This window comes from Lynx rufus, unplaced genomic scaffold (genome assembly GCF_022079265.1).
Source record: "Lynx rufus isolate CCGP_SWC_20201006 ecotype Redwood Valley unplaced genomic scaffold, mLynRuf1.p SCAF_4, whole genome shotgun sequence".
NCBI classification, from domain to species: Eukaryota; Metazoa; Chordata; class Mammalia; order Carnivora; family Felidae; genus Lynx; species Lynx rufus.
The window spans coordinates 163,017,120-163,033,142 of record NW_025814856.1 but is presented as its reverse complement, the minus strand read 5'-3'; the positions used below and the strand labels follow the sequence as shown (position 1 = coordinate 163,033,142).

General features: G+C 62.7%; 1 protein-coding gene across 1 annotated transcript in view; it reads right to left on the bottom strand.

Moving 5' to 3' along the window:
* The window catches only part of LOC124523043 (SCO-spondin-like), a gene marked incomplete at its 5' end in the record, with an annotated part of 53,688 nt that overhangs the window by 25,112 nt on the left and 12,553 nt on the right, over positions 1-16,023 (bottom strand). The window contains 29 exons of the mRNA XM_047094793.1: positions 556-720; positions 991-1,164; positions 2,045-2,136; positions 2,313-2,438; positions 2,543-2,672; positions 2,808-2,930; positions 3,049-3,228; positions 3,944-4,108; positions 4,193-4,363; positions 5,195-5,338; positions 5,636-5,812; positions 7,298-7,355; positions 8,152-8,224; positions 8,733-8,886; positions 8,967-9,120; positions 10,005-10,114; positions 10,323-10,526; positions 10,842-10,946; positions 11,736-11,793; positions 11,936-12,089; positions 12,713-12,863; positions 12,970-13,152; positions 13,255-13,395; positions 13,490-13,642; positions 13,779-14,010; positions 14,108-14,199; positions 14,296-14,424; positions 15,014-15,250; positions 15,694-15,915. Of these exons, the coding sequence (XP_046950749.1) occupies positions 556-720; positions 991-1,164; positions 2,045-2,136; positions 2,313-2,438; positions 2,543-2,672; positions 2,808-2,930; positions 3,049-3,228; positions 3,944-4,108; positions 4,193-4,363; positions 5,195-5,338; positions 5,636-5,812; positions 7,298-7,355; positions 8,152-8,224; positions 8,733-8,886; positions 8,967-9,120; positions 10,005-10,114; positions 10,323-10,526; positions 10,842-10,946; positions 11,736-11,793; positions 11,936-12,089; positions 12,713-12,863; positions 12,970-13,152; positions 13,255-13,395; positions 13,490-13,642; positions 13,779-14,010; positions 14,108-14,199; positions 14,296-14,424; positions 15,014-15,250; positions 15,694-15,915 (4,257 nt within the window). The remainder of the gene's footprint in view (positions 1-555; positions 721-990; positions 1,165-2,044; positions 2,137-2,312; positions 2,439-2,542; positions 2,673-2,807; positions 2,931-3,048; positions 3,229-3,943; positions 4,109-4,192; positions 4,364-5,194; positions 5,339-5,635; positions 5,813-7,297; positions 7,356-8,151; positions 8,225-8,732; positions 8,887-8,966; positions 9,121-10,004; positions 10,115-10,322; positions 10,527-10,841; positions 10,947-11,735; positions 11,794-11,935; positions 12,090-12,712; positions 12,864-12,969; positions 13,153-13,254; positions 13,396-13,489; positions 13,643-13,778; positions 14,011-14,107; positions 14,200-14,295; positions 14,425-15,013; positions 15,251-15,693; positions 15,916-16,023) is intronic.

The window sequence follows — 16,023 nt, the reverse complement described above, 5'->3', positions numbered from 1 at the left end:
CCGGTGGTCGGTGGTCGGGGAGCAGCACTGAGGAGCCACGGGAAACCCCTCCCACTCCCCCTCCCTTGCAGGCTCGCTCCAGTGTCTGAAAGGTTGCCAGTAAAGATTCATAGCTTTGCCTGACTTTAATACAAATATCCTTGGAAGTAGAGCAGGAAGACAGAAGCCACCTGGGCCAGGAGTGGGGGCTCAAAGGAGAAAGGACAGGGAGAATGGGGCCAAGGGCTTCTAAAGAAGGGCTGGCCCTGCTTCTCGAAATTCCTGCAGTGAGTGGTTCTGCCCAGAGGCCAGTCTGACCTCCTCGGCCACATGCCTGGGAAGGAGACCTTGGGCAGGGAGGAGCAAAGCCTGGGGACCAGTGCCCGGTCCTCAGGGTATGGGAGCCAGAGGAGGGAGACACAGGAAATCCGGGAGTCTCTTAGCTCAGGGTATGGCCTGACCTGGAGCCAGAGGTCAGTGATGTGAGAAGGTGGGGTGGAGAGAGGTCAAAATCCCCGGGGGCCTGGCTGGACGTGGCTGGGTAGAGAACGGCAAGGGTTAGGGGGAGGTTGGCACCTGTGCAGGGCTGCGTGTTGCAGTCCCTGGTCTGGCTGTGAGGTCCCTGGCACTCGGGGTCCCCAGGGGTGGAGCCGGAGCAGCTGCGCCCACGAACCTGGATGCCCCCATCACAGGGGGCTGAGCAGGTGGACCAGGGAGCCCACAGACCCCAGATGCTTTGCGCTGTCAGGAAGAGCCAAGTTCGTCATCACGGACGCCGGCAAAGGTGCGGGTAGGGGACGGGGTGCAGGAGGGCCACGCCTCCAGGACTGTCCCAAACGTCCCTTCAGGCCCGGCCCACCCTGTGAGTCACAGGCTGGGGGTGGAGGAGATTCTTCGGGACAATAGGCTTGCTCTAGCCTCCCTGCCCCAGGTGCCCAAGGGGTCATTCTTCTCCCTTGCTCCTCATCCCACCCTAGTGCTCAGGCCACTCCAGGGACAGAGGGGGCACACCTGGGCACACAGGGGGGCTGCAGGGCTCCTCCTGGGTGGCCTCTCCTGGGCAGGAGTTGTCCTCGGGGTTGGGGCAGAGCCGGGAACGACTGCGCCACCCAGGGCCTCCTCCAAGGGTAAGGCAGCTCCTGGAGCAGGAGGACCAGGGCTCCCAGAGCGTCCAGCCCAGCGTCTCTGGAGGAGAAAAGGACAGGCCTTCTGCACAGGGTTCCTGGCAGAGCTGGGAGGGAGACCGGGTCAGGTCTGAGAAGCCTCTGCCCCTCGAAAGTGGAAGGTAGGACCCCCCCCCCCCCCACCTCCAGGCCCAGGCCTCTCTCTCGAAGCACAGCTCCTGCTCAGCCAAGCTCCAGCTCAGGCCACACTCTACCCGTGAGCTCGGCTGGCACCTCATGTCCACCACCCACCCTCACATTTTCCCCCAGATCAACTCATCCAGAGTCTTCTAAACGCCTATCCTTCATTTCTCTTCCATGCTAGAAACCCCAGTCGCCAAAGACACCTGTCGGTGCACCAGCAGCCATTCCTTCCCCCTTCCTTCCCTCCTCTGCTATGAGAGCCTGGCCCAGACCCCACAGACCCATGCTCGCACTCCCAACTCCTATTCTCGCCTCTGTCCCATCTGCCTGCAGAGACCTCTGCCGTCACCTGCTCTGCTCTGCTCACCCTGGGCCACGAAAGAGGGAAACAGCCTGGGCTCCCTCATCTGGCATCTGTGTGCTCCTGATTGCCTGCCCCACCCTCACTCACTCGGCCAGCAGGACCAGCTTCACCCCTGCTCTCAGGACACCCCAGCCCCCCAAGACCAGCCTGGGCTGGGCATGTGGGAGGGGGGGTGCCGCCTGGGCCTCACCCTCTGTCTTGTCCCCGACAAAGCCCCATGCATCAAGGCCCCTTCTGGGGCTGCCTCCTGGACCAGAAGGCCGCACTGACCCCATGTAGGTGGCCGGCGGCCCAATCGGTCATGCCCTGTCCCCAGGGTGGGAATTGGGAGGAGGAAGGCAGGCATGAGGGTTGGGGGGTGAGTAGCAGGCTCCCATCCGGGCTCCTGACCTACCTGTCCCACATTCCACGTGGCAGGCCTGCAGCTCCTGCCTGTTGCCTTCACACGGGGCACCCCCAGAAGCAGCCGGAGGGTTGGAAGGGGACCTGGGGGGGATAGGCGGCCTGGGCACCCGCTCTCCTCTGCCTGCCCTCATTCCTGTCTTCCCGGTCACCTGTTCTCCAACCGTCACCTTCTCTACCCTCCAGCACCCCTTCCCTTCCTTCTCCCATATTCCTCTCCCTGCCCCCTACCCCCGCCACAATGGCTCCGTCCTGCACACCTGAACCGAGTTCGCACCCCAGAGCCACAGGAGCGGTCACAGGGACCCCAGGAGGACCAAGCTGACCAGCCACAGGACACAGGGCAGCCCCCGGGCTCGCACACCAGGACCCCTTTCTCGCACACGCTGCAGGGGAGGGAGAGGCCGAGGAGGTCAGGACTGGGAAGGGGGGCGTGGAGAGGGGCTGGTCCCCTGACCCAGGCACTCCCTGCCACAGCAGACATCCTCACCAGCGGCTGCAGTTGTCCAGGAGGAAGGGCACCCCCGGCTGCTTCACCTCTTCGCCCACCAGGCAAGGGCACTCAGAGAGGGGCAGGCAGCGGCCATCATGGAGGAGAAGCCCAGGGGGGCAGCGGCATCCTGGGGTGGAGGCAGGAGGGCACTCAGCCCCACGCAGGGGGGCAGTGGGGCGGGGAGGCTGGAGACCGAAGGCTGGTGAGTATCCTCCTCCCGAGGGCTCTGTCTGCCGCACCCTGACTGCTGGGTGTGCCTCACCTTCCAGACAGCGTCCACTGCAGGTTCTGTTGGCCTCAGGATCCAAGCAGGACGGCGGACATGGTGGCACCAGCCCCTGCTGGCACAGCTCAGCACTGATGTGAACACGGCCCAGCCCACAGTCTGGTGGGAGAGGGACACTAGGTGGGGCGGGTGGCAGGAGGCCCGGTGACCTTCCCTAACAGCCCCACCCCCACAGGGCTCCATCCCTGGATGCCCCTGCCCAGCCCTGCTCCCTTACCTGTGTCACCCGCGCAGGGCTGCAAGCCACAGGGTGCCCGCTCTTGGGAGGCCCCAGGGCAGGGAGCACCACCATTCTTGGGCGGAGGATCCACGCAGCTCCTCCTCCGACTTCGGTGGCCACCCCCACAGGAGACGCTGCAGGGCCCCCAGGCCTCCCACACAGCCCACACCCCAGCCACTGTGGGGGGAAAAAGGATGGAGGCGGACCAGGTGAGCCCAAGGAGACTCAGACCGCGCTGGAGAAAGCAAGGTGGCCTGTGTGGTGGCCAGCTAGGTGGCCTAGGGCAGCACCACGGGGACTCAACAGGCTCTTCTCCTGTCCCAGGAAACCTCCCCTTGGTGGAGGGACTTGAGCAAAGATCTCTAGGTGCCTCCCAGGATGAAGGCTCTGGTCCCTGGAAAAGGGCTGGGGCAGTGGGGAGACTGGAGCGGGGCTCCTCCTGGTGGCAGCAGAAAAAACCAGGTTAGGAGACCAGGTGTGGGAAACCCCTCTCTGGAGCAGAGGCAAGGTCGGGACTACTCCCTCGCACCTACAGAACACAAGGGCTAGGAGGCCTTAGGCACAGCCTGGGAACACCCTCACTCTGAAGTGGAAACAACTTTACCGATCCAGTCCCCACACTAGAGGGTAGGAACCCATCCAGGGCCACTCAGGCAGGAAAAGGGCAAGGCCAGGGGCAGCCTTCCTCCTAAGCCCTTTGGAGGTACGGGGCTGTGACTTCAGAAGGGGCTGTCCCCCTAGAGTCGTGGAGAGGAGCCCAGACACCGGGGTCCCCAAGAGCGCAAGGGCACTCCCCCAGGTGGCTCTCGGATAGGAATCCACCCCAGGTGTCCCTTCCGGGGGCGGAGGGGCGGGGGAGGCGGGGTCCTGAGGAGGCCTGGGTGCCAGTCACCTGGGCAGGCCTGCACGAAGCAGGGCTGGCTGCGGAGCCTGTCGGACGGGCAGGTGCCCCCAGGCAGGGGAGGCCGCAGCAGGTCCCGGCGCTGGAAGGCGAGGCCCAGCCCACAGCTGCGGCTGCAGCTGCTCCAGCCAGACCAGGGCGCCAGCCCACAGTCCACTGCAAGGGGATGGGTGCGCAGGACTCAGAGGGGGCTCGTGCAGGAGCGGGGCCCTCAGAGGTGTCCCCTGGCCAGGTCCGTACCACAGCCGTCCTCATCAGAGCCGTCCTGGCAGTCAGGCCGCAGGTCACAGCGGCGCTCGGCCGGCAGGCACTCCCCGCTATCGCAGCTCAGCTGGCTTGGGGAGCAGAGGGCTTTCGAGGCCGGCAGCCCAGGCAGGGCCGTGGTGGGCACCGGGAAGGGCGCGGCGCTCGCTGCCAGCAAGGTGAGGGGAAGGGAGTCACAGAAGTGATTCCTGACTGGGTGGTACACTGAGCCCCTTCAACCTCGGGCCAAAAGCAGAACACACTTGTCAACCAGAGACCCTGCCCCTCCTTCCTCCTGAAGCTCCCCACACTCAGTACAGCCTTCTGTCTACACGTGAGGGGGGAGATCATGGGCTCTGGTCTGCACAGGCTCTCACCCAGCCTCTCTGCTTGTTAATGGCTCCTGGGGGGTCTAGAAAGACATCAAGCAGTCTAGAACAACAGTTCCTTCCCTGGGGTAACCTCTTCCTGAATGCATACTCCCTGGGGTGGCCCTTCCCTGATTGAGAGAGTAGGCTTTGAGCACAGTGATCTACTTTGGATGGATGGATGGATGGATGGATGGATGGATGGATGGATGGATATACGGATGGATAGGTGGGTGGATGGATGGATAGATGGATATATGGGTGGGTGGATAGATGGGTGGGTGGGTAGGTAGATGGATGGGTGGGTGGACGTATGCATATATGGATGGATGGATGGATGGATGGATGGATAGATGAGTCTCCTCAAAAATCAGACAGGGTTTATGAAACAAGCCATGACCTAAGACCTACTGCATTTGCCCTCGTCACCATCCCCAAAGACACACACATTCCCAGCTGTTTTTACCCACTCAGGCTCTTTTCACTCTCTGCTACCCCTAGCGCCTCACAGTTCCTTCCCATATGAGCCAGGAATAGGGGGCAGAGACTTCCCCAAACCTAAAGCCCTTTGGTCACTGCTACCCACATGACTTCAAACCCTCCGGGGAGCCCTGCAGGGTCCCCTACTCACCACAGTGCCTCTCATCGGAGCCGTCCAGACAGTCCTCCCTCCCATCACACAGCTGCTCCCACTCCACGCAGCCCAGCACCTCACAGGGCACCTGGCCTGGGCTACACTGCACAGGTGGGAAGGGCGGCGGGGCGACACTCTGGCCTGTGGGCACCATCGCAGCCAGCTGACTGGACCCTGCCCACCACGTCCCCCCTCCCTCAGCCCCCAGTCTCCCTCCTCCTGCATCTGGTGTGTGTGCCCCCTCTTCCCGCCTCTCTTGGGATAATGGAAAAACAGTGAACTGTATCAGGAGACTTGGTCCTAGGCCTGATCCTACCAAAACTCTGACCTTGCGCTGTGGGATCTTGGGCAAAGCGGCTAACCTCCAGGGGCCTGTTTCTCCGACGGGGAGTTGTTCAGATGCATAGGTTTAGCAGGCAGAAGACGGTAGAATCTTACCAGCAGGGGCCACTGGACTCATGGGGTGCAGGGGGAGCTCTGTCATGGCTGTCGTTCCTGGTCTCAGGGCCTTGGCCTCAGGCTGGGAGGTGGGGGGGGTGGTCATGGTCTGCACAGATTCCCTAGGACTCAAGCGAGGAGCCTCGGAGTCTGGGACCTGAGTCACTGGCCCCTTCCCTGTGGGTGCAGGAAGGAGAGAGGTGAGGCCCTCCAGCTTCCCTTCCGTGAGATGAAGCAGAAATGGGTTCTCCAAAGGGGTATCCAGGCTTTGGGTGGTGCAGGGTTGAGCACAGACCACACCACACCTTCTGAGGGACTTCAGACCACAAATGAGGTGGAACTTGGTAGCCCAAGGAGCACAAGAGGGTTTTAAATGAAAGCATAAAAGCGCTTAGTGTCAAGCTGAGATTTGTACCCTACTCTCAAGAAGCCACACACGGCAGCTTCCAAGAGGAACCGACAGCACAATGGGACATTCAAGTCTGCACCCGATGACCTCCTGGCAGCTACAGCGAAAAGGGGGTTCGAGATTCTCATTGCCCAACAAAGGATTAACGTTATGACACAGCCAGTTTTCGAGAACCAGACTCAGCGTGACGTTAGAATTCATCACATAGCCTGCATCTTGCGGACTCAAGCGATGGTACAAGTTGCTTCGTCTGCTTTTCACAAAAAACACAGAAGGACGGGCCAGCCGGGCTCCTGGATGACTTTCGCTGGAACTCACGGGAAGGGGTCGAACTTAGACCTCTTAGTCTTACAGATGGAAAAACAGAGCCCAGAGAGGTGGTGAGGCAAGCCAACATCTCCCAAAAGAGGAGGTCAGAGCCAAGCCACAGCCAGCTGACAGCCCCGCCCATTTCCGGCCTTGCTCTGAAGACAGCTCTCCTCAGGCTAACGTGCAGGTGAAAGGTCAGGCAGCCACAGGGAGGCTGGTACATGACCCTCAGAGAGCCCCTTCTTTGTTCTTGTCCTTGTCCATATACCAGGGAGGCTGGTACATGACCCTCAGGGAGCCCCTTCCTTGTCCTTGTCCTTGACCATATACCAGGGAGGCTGGTACATGACCCTCAGGGAGCCCCTTCCTTGTCCTTGTCCTTGACCATATACCAGGGAGGCTGGTACATGACCCTCAGGGAGCCCCTTCCTTGTCCTTGTCCTTGTCCATATACCAGGGAGGCTGGTACATGACCCTCAGGGAGCCCCTTCCTTGTCCAGTTTAGGAACATGCTAACTTGGTGACCCCATGTTCCCCGTGCCCACTTAGAGACATGCGCGGCCAGCAAACCCTTCAGAAAGGGGTACTTGGCTGCATCCATGGGTGACCAGAGGGGGCACAGGCGGGGCCAGGCAGCACCCCGCAGCCCCGGGGAGCCCCTGTCCTGGCCAGGGGTCTGGAGAAGGCAACCATACTTCAGGGCACACGCTCAGCCCTGGGAACCAGTCTGGGGGATCCAACCCTAGAGTCCGGGAGGGCGGGCAGGGGCAGGATTTAGCCAAGGTGTCCTCCACGGTGACCAAGTATTCCTTCTAGAAGCAATCCTGCTTCACTTAGGGATGTCAGGTGTCAGAAGACTGAATGCCGAGATGTAATAGCCCCTCGCCCTGAGAGGGTGGGCAGGGTAGGGGGGTGGGGATGGGGCCTGGAGTTTGGGTACATACCTGTGGGGGGTACAGATGACCCTCGCCAGGGACGCCAGCGTTCTGCATCTGCCAGACCCTGCAGAGGGAGAGGGGTCAGCTGCCCATACAGCCCAGGGCCCCGAGGGCAATTCCACCTGAGACTAGGGACCTAGCTCTCATTGCCTTTGGGACGCACCTATGTCCCATGGCCCCTCCCCTGTCCCTGCAGCACAGGGCCCAGCTGGGGGGTGGAGACTCACTTCCCTACAACACCTCCGGGCTGACACCCAGGGGCTATTCTCGCTGACCCACTTAGGATTCTGCTTCTGCTCTTGCCCTCCCAAACCCCGTCTTCCCCCCAGTATCCACACACATGGGCTTCAGCGCTATGGTCGCTCTCCCCTTGGGTCCCTGACCAGGCTGTTCTCCAGAGGGAGAGTGTCCATCCTTCGTCTCCACATTGCAGACCCCACTGCCCCAGATGCCCCATCCTTCAAGCCTCTTCCAGGAAGCCTCTGGGGACCCTGGGGACAAGTAAGGCTTTTCCCACCTCTGAGTGTCTGATGCCCTGTTGCCAGCCCTGTGGGCATAACTTTGCCACCTGGGGGTGAAGGCCTCTCCTGTCTCCCAAACTCCTCCAGGCCAGGCACCTGCCCTGTGCTTCTCTGCCCCTCTGCCCTCCAGCCCCCAGTCCAGCACCGGGCTGGCCCCCGGAAGGCTCACGGGCTGAAGTGGACTGCGAGAGCAGACCAGGGACACGTGGGGAGGCAGCGCTGGCTGAAGGTGCGAAGAGAGGGAGACTGCAGGGCGAGGGAACGTGGCTGCTGAGGCCCTGGGACCGGGGCTCCCCATGCCCCGCACCCCACCTGCTGGGCCTACAGCTCCCCACTCACCTTGCTGGGCTGGGGGGACAGCTGTCCGGGCTGGGTGGAGGAGAGAGTTGGGGTCCCGGCTGTGGACCAGACTCTGGGAAGAAAAATAACCAAGGGACTCCAGGGGTTCTCCCAGCTTCAGAGCCACCACCCGGACAGGGGGGTCAGCGCCCCCAAGGTGGGCCCAGGGCAGGGCAGGGCAGGGCAGGGCTGGGGCACTCCAAAAGGGCATGCCCACTAAGACTAGACAAAGGAGACGTTATCCCAGTGGTTTTCAACGTATTAACCCCCCTGCAGGGCTTGTAAAACAGATTTCTGGGCCCCACCCTCGAGTGTCCGGCTCAGCCCGGCTGAGCTCGGGCCTGAGAATCTGCATTGCTAACAATTGCCAGGTGACGCTGCTGCTGCTGGTCCAGGGGCCACATTTTGAGAACCAGTGACCTCCAGACTCTAGGAAAATGGCCGAGGATCCTAGAATCCCGTGGTGGGAAGGGGCCTCCAAAGGCACCCAGCTGCACTGACGCAGCACGCAAGGCCAGGGAAATAGTGCAGGACATCTCTCCCGTGGCTGACCCCTCCAAGGCTGAGCTGGGCACCCGTACCTGCCAGTGTCCGCGGGCAGGGGCACACAGCCCTCTTCATCAGAGCCATCTTCACAGTCCTTCACGCCATCGCACGGGCCTCCCCTTGGGGCACACTCACCACTGGCACAGCGGTGCCCAGCCCCTGGGCACAGGGGCACCACCAGCGGGGACACTGGTGGGAGAGGAGGGCTGAGGGCTCCTGTCTGTCCCTCTTCCCACTCCCGCCGATCCCACTGCCAGCCCCGCCCGTACCTGGCTCACAGCCCAGCAGCTCCACCCACGGGGAGGTGCTGTGGTTGGTGTCACTGTGGGGGCCACGGGGCCACACCCGGACATGCTGAGTCTGCACCATCTGGCCAAACATCCACACTGTGGGGGCCACTTCATCCAGGTTCTTAAGGAAAAGCTGCAGGAACAGGGGTGACTGTTCACCAGACCCGAGCCTGCCTTTTCTCCGGACTGCCACCCGACCCTGCTGAGTGCCCCCGCCCAATCCGAGTCCCCCAGCCGTCAAGGCATGAAAAGCATGCTCTCCTGGCATTAATCACCAGGGTCCCTCAAGGCTGTGGGTTCTGGTCCTGGTGCCCTGAGGGCAGGGGCCAGGTTGTGCCTGCTGGTGAGTCCCCAGGGCCTGGCTAGTGCCCCCCGAAGAATCAAGAGGGAAGGGGCACCTGAATGGCTCAGCTGGTTGAGCGGCAGACTCTTGATTTTGACTCAGGGTCACGATCCCAGGGTCATGGGATTGAGCCTTTCGTCAGGCTCCTCGCTAAGTGTGGAACCTGCTTAAGATTCTCCCTCTCTCTCTCTCTCTCTCTCTCTCTCTCTCCCTCTCCCTCTCCCTCTGCCCCTCCCTTCCTACCCCTCTGCACACACACATGTGTTCTCTCTCTCTCTTTTAATAAGAAGTAAAATTAAAAATTGGGGGGGAAAAACCTTAAAAAAAAGAATTAAGAGTGAACACATGGTGTGGACTGATCCCTCCTGCTTCATGAGACTTGTCTCCCTGGGGAGGATGTAAACCTCCAGGGCAGGGCTGGGTCCCAGCTGCTCTTGACATGCCCTCTGAGATCCTCAGTGAACTTGTTGTCCCTCCCTCCACAGAGCTTTGCACACCTGCCCCACGCCAGAGCCACTTGGATAGCTCCTGACGCCCTGCTAATGACAGGTGTTCAACGAGCCTCCAATATAAGAATGTTCTTTGGGGACACTGGAAGGCCCTTGGGGACAAAGATGGTGGGATTCGCAAAGAGGCATGTGGGTCACTGGCCCAGGAGGCTCGAGTGGCAGTACCTTGGCTGGGGGCAGGATGCCAGGCAGGATGTCACTATAGTTGTGCCAGTGTAGACCATCAGTGCTGAACTGCAGCAAGGCCAAGGACCCAGTCTCCTGCACTATGATGCCTAGAGTGTGGGCGGGGGTCAGAGCTGAGACAGTGAACCCCAGCCCCCGCCCCCCATTACTACCCCGTCCCAAGCCCCGCCCCATCACCCCCCGGTCCCCCCCAGCCCTGCCCCCCCATCACCGCCCCATCCCCCCAGCCCCGCCCCGTCGCCCAGCCCCGCCCCCCATCACCGCCATTCCCTCCTGCCCCGCCCCCACCGCACTGACCAGTGAGGTTCCTGGGCAGCAGCAGGTCCATCTGCAGGTAGGGGGGCAGAGTGTGCCGCTGAGTGCGAGTGTTCTCGATGGTGCTCCCGCCCCGATAGCCAGGCCCCCTGGTGGGAGCCCCCAAGAGGGCAGCCTGGGTGGGGAGCTCCAGCTGCAGGTTTTCCCTGGGGAGTCCGGCCAGGCCCAGCGGAGAATAGCAGGGGTCTGGGTGCAGAAGAGAGAGGGGCTGGAGTGCAAGGGAAGAGGGTGGCAGGTGCCTGCCCGGGACATAGGAAGTCACAAGGGGGGGCTGAGGGATGCAAAGGGCCCCATGGTTGACCTTGACCTGGGCTGGAAGGGTGGTCCAGAGAGGGCAGAGTCAAACAGGCAACCTAAGCCAGGATGACTTCCAGATCCTTAGGATAACCATCCTACCCATGGAAGGCAGGGATAAATTGCAGTGTTCCTGCCTCCTCTCTTAGGCTGGGCAAACCCTGGGCGGTAATTCCTCTCTGACATACAACCACATGTGGCCCTCACCTCCAGGTGGAGGCAGAACGTAGGTGACCAGACGGGGTCCGATCTGGGGACTGAGGGCTGGAGAAGGGGCAGGAGTGGCCATGGCGAGGATCGTCTGGTTCTCACCTGTGTGGGGAGACTCAAGGTTCAAGAGGGAGAGACCTGCAGATAGGCTCACACTAGCCCCAAGCCCCACACCCAGGCCTCTCCCCACCTCTTGCAGCACTTTCTCCCTCAGGACTTTCCAGGAGCCCCCAGAACAACCTCCCGGCTAGGAAAGGCCTGTTCTCCTTCCCTTGGCATGAACTGGGGGTTTTCACTTCCACTGAATATTTAGAAATAGAAGACCTTTCTGAGCACTAGAAAAGGGTATCTCTGGATGGAAGCACCCCTGTGGGCTGGAGTCTAGCTCCCGCTTGCCAACTTGCACAGTGAACAATCTGTACAACTGTGAGTGCTGGCCCTCCTCTAACCTCAGCAGCCTGTAGGTGCACTTTTAGAAGCAGGAATCTAGACCCATAAACGCATTCACTTTCACGCCTTTGTGTTTTTCTGTTTCGTTCATAACTCAGTTTCCAAGCAAAAATACTCTTGAAAAAGTTGAACTTTGTCTTGGTTCCTCTTAGGAGAAAGGCCAGGAACCAGATCTGACCCAGCTGAACCAGAGAAAAGAAAGCACCCTCGGCGGGAGGCAGAATTCTAGCCCAAGAGAGACAGAAGAGACCTGATCTCAGGAGGACAGAGACAAGCCCTTCCACCCAGAGGGCCCCTTCCTTCCCCAGTATCCAGGACTCAGGCTCCCCCCAGCCGGGGCTGGGGTAGCCACGGATCCCCCCACCCCGCTCAGTGCTACCACCTGGGGCTCCCCCTGAGTCCTCACCATCCTCCTCCCTGCCATTCCCCAGACCCACTCACCACCGGGGAGGGCACAGTGGCAACACGAGTCTCCCGTTCCCTCCACCAGGACCCAGTCCTGCGGACACAAGAGTCAGGCTGGAAGCGCTGAGCCAGCCACCTGCCAACCTCCGACCCAGCCTATCGGGCCCGCTGGAAACCCTGGCCTCCACACAATGCCCCTCCCACTGCCCCGCCCCCAGGCTCCTATGCCCCCTCACCTGGGGGCAGCCGCCCAGTGGGCAGTAGGGGGAGCAGCGCACAGTGCTGTCGTGCAGACACTGGCAGACTCCGCAGGGGCCCTCTCGCCAGCGCTCCCCTACGCCGCGGACCCGGCCCCGCTGCTCACAGCCCTCACACGGCTCCGTCCGGCACCTGGAAGAAGGGCCACCACTTGGCCACTTGCCGGGTGAGTGGGCTCGCCTAGGCAACCAGCCCGTCCTGGTGTGCCCCGAGTGAGCGGTCTCCCAGGACTTGGGACTTTCAGTGATAAAACCGGGAAAAGTCCTGGACCAGCTGCGCTGCTTGGTCTCCCTATCTCCTGACTCCCAGCCCTGCACCCCAGAAACTGCAACTGGCCCAAGAAAGGGGTGTGGAAGCAATCTGTGCCAAGACCCTAGCCAGTGGAGCCCATTTCAGAGGGGGCGTGGTGGGCAGATCTGGCTCACCCCCTCAGTACCTCCCTTCAGCGACCTTCAGAGGCACAGGGTGCAAACCAGAGGACCCGTACTTGCCCCTAGACTTGTGGGCTCCCTATGCCCCTCTTTTGGACCTTGAGAGCCTAAAACTGATGCAGAAGAAGGCCAGATATTCCCCCAAAGAGGCGCTGGGAATCCTGGTGTTTAGACTAATAGGGCTCAGAGTAGGAGCGGTTCCTCATTTGGAGTCCATGGTACCTGTGGAAGTATCTCAAGAAAGGGCACACCAGCAGCTTCCTACCTGGGCGCTGGAGGTGAGAGGTAAAGGTCTCTGTGGGTCCCTGGGGTGGGTGCAAGTACCTGCGGGCCTTGCGGTGGATGCCCCGGCACTGGCGACCTTGGCCCGAGAGGCGGGGGTTGTTGGGGCTCCGGAAGGACCACTGGATGCTCTGGCTCCCGCAGGGGCCCAGGCACTCAGCCCAGGGGGACCAGGATGACCAGCCACAGTTCACTGCGGGAGAACCAAGACCCAGGGGTCAGAGGAGGGCTGGGTGCCCAGCTGGGTAGTCTGGGAGGGGACAAGGACCCCTCGGGAAGGGTCAAGGGTGGGGCCTCACCGGCACAATCTGGATCGGGCCGACAGCGCTGGGGCCGCCCATCCTGGCAGATGCACAGCTGGCAGCTGGCTTTGATGCGCTGCCCAGGCCAGTAGCGGGTGCCATCCACCAGGCAGGGGCACTGCCGGGGCCACACACACTGCCCCTCACTGCCCAGCACCTGTCCGGCAGGGCACCAGCAGCCTAGAGAAGGCCCAGGGTGAGGCTTCCCTGCAGAGCGTTCAGCTCCACAGACACACCGGCCACAACCTGGGCCCAGAGCCGCCCCCCGCCCCCCGCCCTTACCTGGGCTGCTGCAGGGCTGGTCAGCCGAGCACACAGCCCGACCAGAGACTTCATCGCAAGTCAGAGGACAGGGAGCACAGGGCCAGAACACCAGCTGCCCGGAGCAGGTGGCATTGAGGCAGCCGTCCCGAGGGCAGGGCCCTGAGAGAAAATCAGAACCAGGGTTCGGAACGGTGGGTCGGTCCCCCGCAGAAACAAGCCACCTCCCAGCCGTGCCCTCCTTCCTCGCACTCACTGGTCTGGTGGGTGGCGTGAGAGCCCCCGGGCAGCGTGGCGCAGGTCCGGCCCCCATTCTGGGGTGGGTGACACTGCCGCTGCCGGGTCATGGTGCCCGTGCATGGCTCGGAGCACGGGGACCAGGGAGACCAAGAGGTCCATTCACCATCCACTGTGAGGAGAAGGGGCAGGACAAGTGGGAGGAGGGGGGCATGAGGCCAGTCTGAGAGCCCCGTGATCTCCCTCTCCCTTGCTCTCTCTGGGCCGCCGCCCGCCCCCGGCCCTCCCGGGTACCCCAGGCCCCTCACCGGGGCAGGCGGCCGTGAAGCAGGCCTGAGTCTGGTGCTCAGAGCCTGGGCAGTGCTGCAGTACCGGGAGACTAGGTGGGGAGCAGCGGCGGCTCCGGGCCCGCACCCCAGGCCCACACGTCCTGCTGCACGGACCCCACGGGTCCCAGGGGCTCCAGGCCCCACAGCCCTGCTCTTCTGGGGAAGGCCCTGCCGTCCCTGCCAATTCACAGTCAGGCTGCCCGTCACACACCTGGGGAGGGACCAGGATCAAAGTTCCTTTCAAGTCAGGTGGCACAATGGCTCTGCCTGTGCCACCCCCTTCCTCCCTCCCTCCTTCCCTCTCTCACCAGCTGGAAACTGATGCACAGGCCATCAGGGCAGGAGTATTCCGGGCAGGGAACCCTTGTCCCGTTGGGGCCTCCTGGGGCTGTCATCCCCTCTGAGGGGAAGAGAAGAGAAAACAGTAAGACGAGGAGAACTCCCCCCCCCCAGCCCCCACCAGCCTTGGCCTTCATCAGGGGAACTGTGTCCATACCGCAGCCCAGCTCATCCTCGCCCTGGGAACAGTCAGAGATCCCATCACAGAGCTGCTCGGGGCTCAGGCACAGCTGGGGAGCCAAACCACAGGAGAAGAGGCCACCGCAGGGGGGCAGCTGGGTAGAGCCTGTGGGCACCCAGAGAGTGTCCTGTTGGGCTCCTGCCCCTCCCACCCTCTCTCTGCAGAGGGGTTGGCAGGGGGAGCCAAGGGCACTGGAAGGGGAGGGCAAGGAGAAGGCTGAGCCTACACGGAACCTGAACCTGGCTCAAAGACACCTTGGGAGGCGTCCAGAAGGGGCAGAGGGACCTGGGGAGGTGCTGGAGCCGGTGGACAGCTGCCCCCTCCTCCCAGGGTGAGGTGGCTAGGACAGGAAGGGCTGACATGCAGGGGCACAAAGGGAACTCCCAGGTCTGGTGGGGTGGCGCTGAGGGGTAGCCCTCCAAACAGGCCCACTCCCCACGCTGCTGAGCCACTGTCCATCCTCTTATCCCTTCTGGCCCAAATGCAGGCAAAGACAAAAGCCTCTTTCTTCTTTCGGGGGGGGGGGGGGGGAGGGGAGGGCAAAGTCTTCAAAGAGAATTTGGGGAAAAAGATCAAAGGACACTCTGAGGTCGCAGCCCCAAGTCGCTCCCTAGCCTGCAGCCCACCGCAGGGTGGGGGTGGGGGGGGCGTGGTGGGAGAAGACACGGGCCCCCGAGGCGGCCCAGGCTCTCACCGCAGGCCTCTGGGCTCTCGTCCGAGCCGTCGGGGCAGTGCGGCACGCCGTCGCACAGCTGCTCAGGGGACACGCAGTGCGGGCCGCGGGCGCAGGGCACGTGGTGCGGCGCGCAGGGCCAGCCGCAGCCACGCTCGTCGCTGCCGTCGGCGCAGTCCTCCTCGCGGTCGCAGCGCCAGCCCCGCGGGGCGCACTCGCCGCTGCCGCACGGAAACTCGAGGGGGCCGCAGGGGGGCGCTGCGGCGGGCACCCGCGCTAGACCCGGCCCGCCCGGCCCCTCCACCGCTACCGCCGCCGCCGCCGCCGCCCGCCTCCCGGTGCCCGCCCTTCCCGCCCCCTTCCCGAGCCCGGACTGCCCCCACCTCCCCACGTCCCGTCGCTCCCGCCGTTTGCTCCCCGACTGGTTTCCCCAAACCTCTCCTCTCGTCCAGGCATTCCACTGACCACCCCAACCACCTCACCTCAGCGGTTGGGGGCATGGGGGCATGTCCGCAAGTAAGATCTGGACTCTTCCAGTCCCTCTTAAACCCCCTTCCCTTTGTGCATTCTGGTGCCTTCAGGAGGCTGCGTCTGTGCCAGCCCCCATGCCCCAATGCCTCCCTCTGAGGCGCCCTCCCCACTCTTCTGTCCCAGGCCTCGGGACTGCAGTTTTCTTACCCCTTTTCGTCCAGGACACTCACCAGGGCTGGCACTGGCCAGGGGAGTTGGTGCAGTCTCCCCAGAGCCAGCGGAGGGGCCCGGCAAAGTGCCAGCCGGGGGAGTGGGCAGCGAAAGGAAGGGGCAGTGCCCGGGTCCCTCATCGGCTCCATCTGGGCAGTCCCAGGTTCCGTCACACAGCAGGATGGCCCCCACGCAGGTGCCATCGACACAGGTCACCTCCCCAGGAGTGCAATTCAGCTGCCCTGCAGCCAGAGAAAGGAGGAGCTGGTCCCAAACACTGCCCTGTAATCCCACTGTTTGGGGTGCCCCTGTGCACACATTACAGGTGCCGGCTTCCCAGCAGGAGCCTG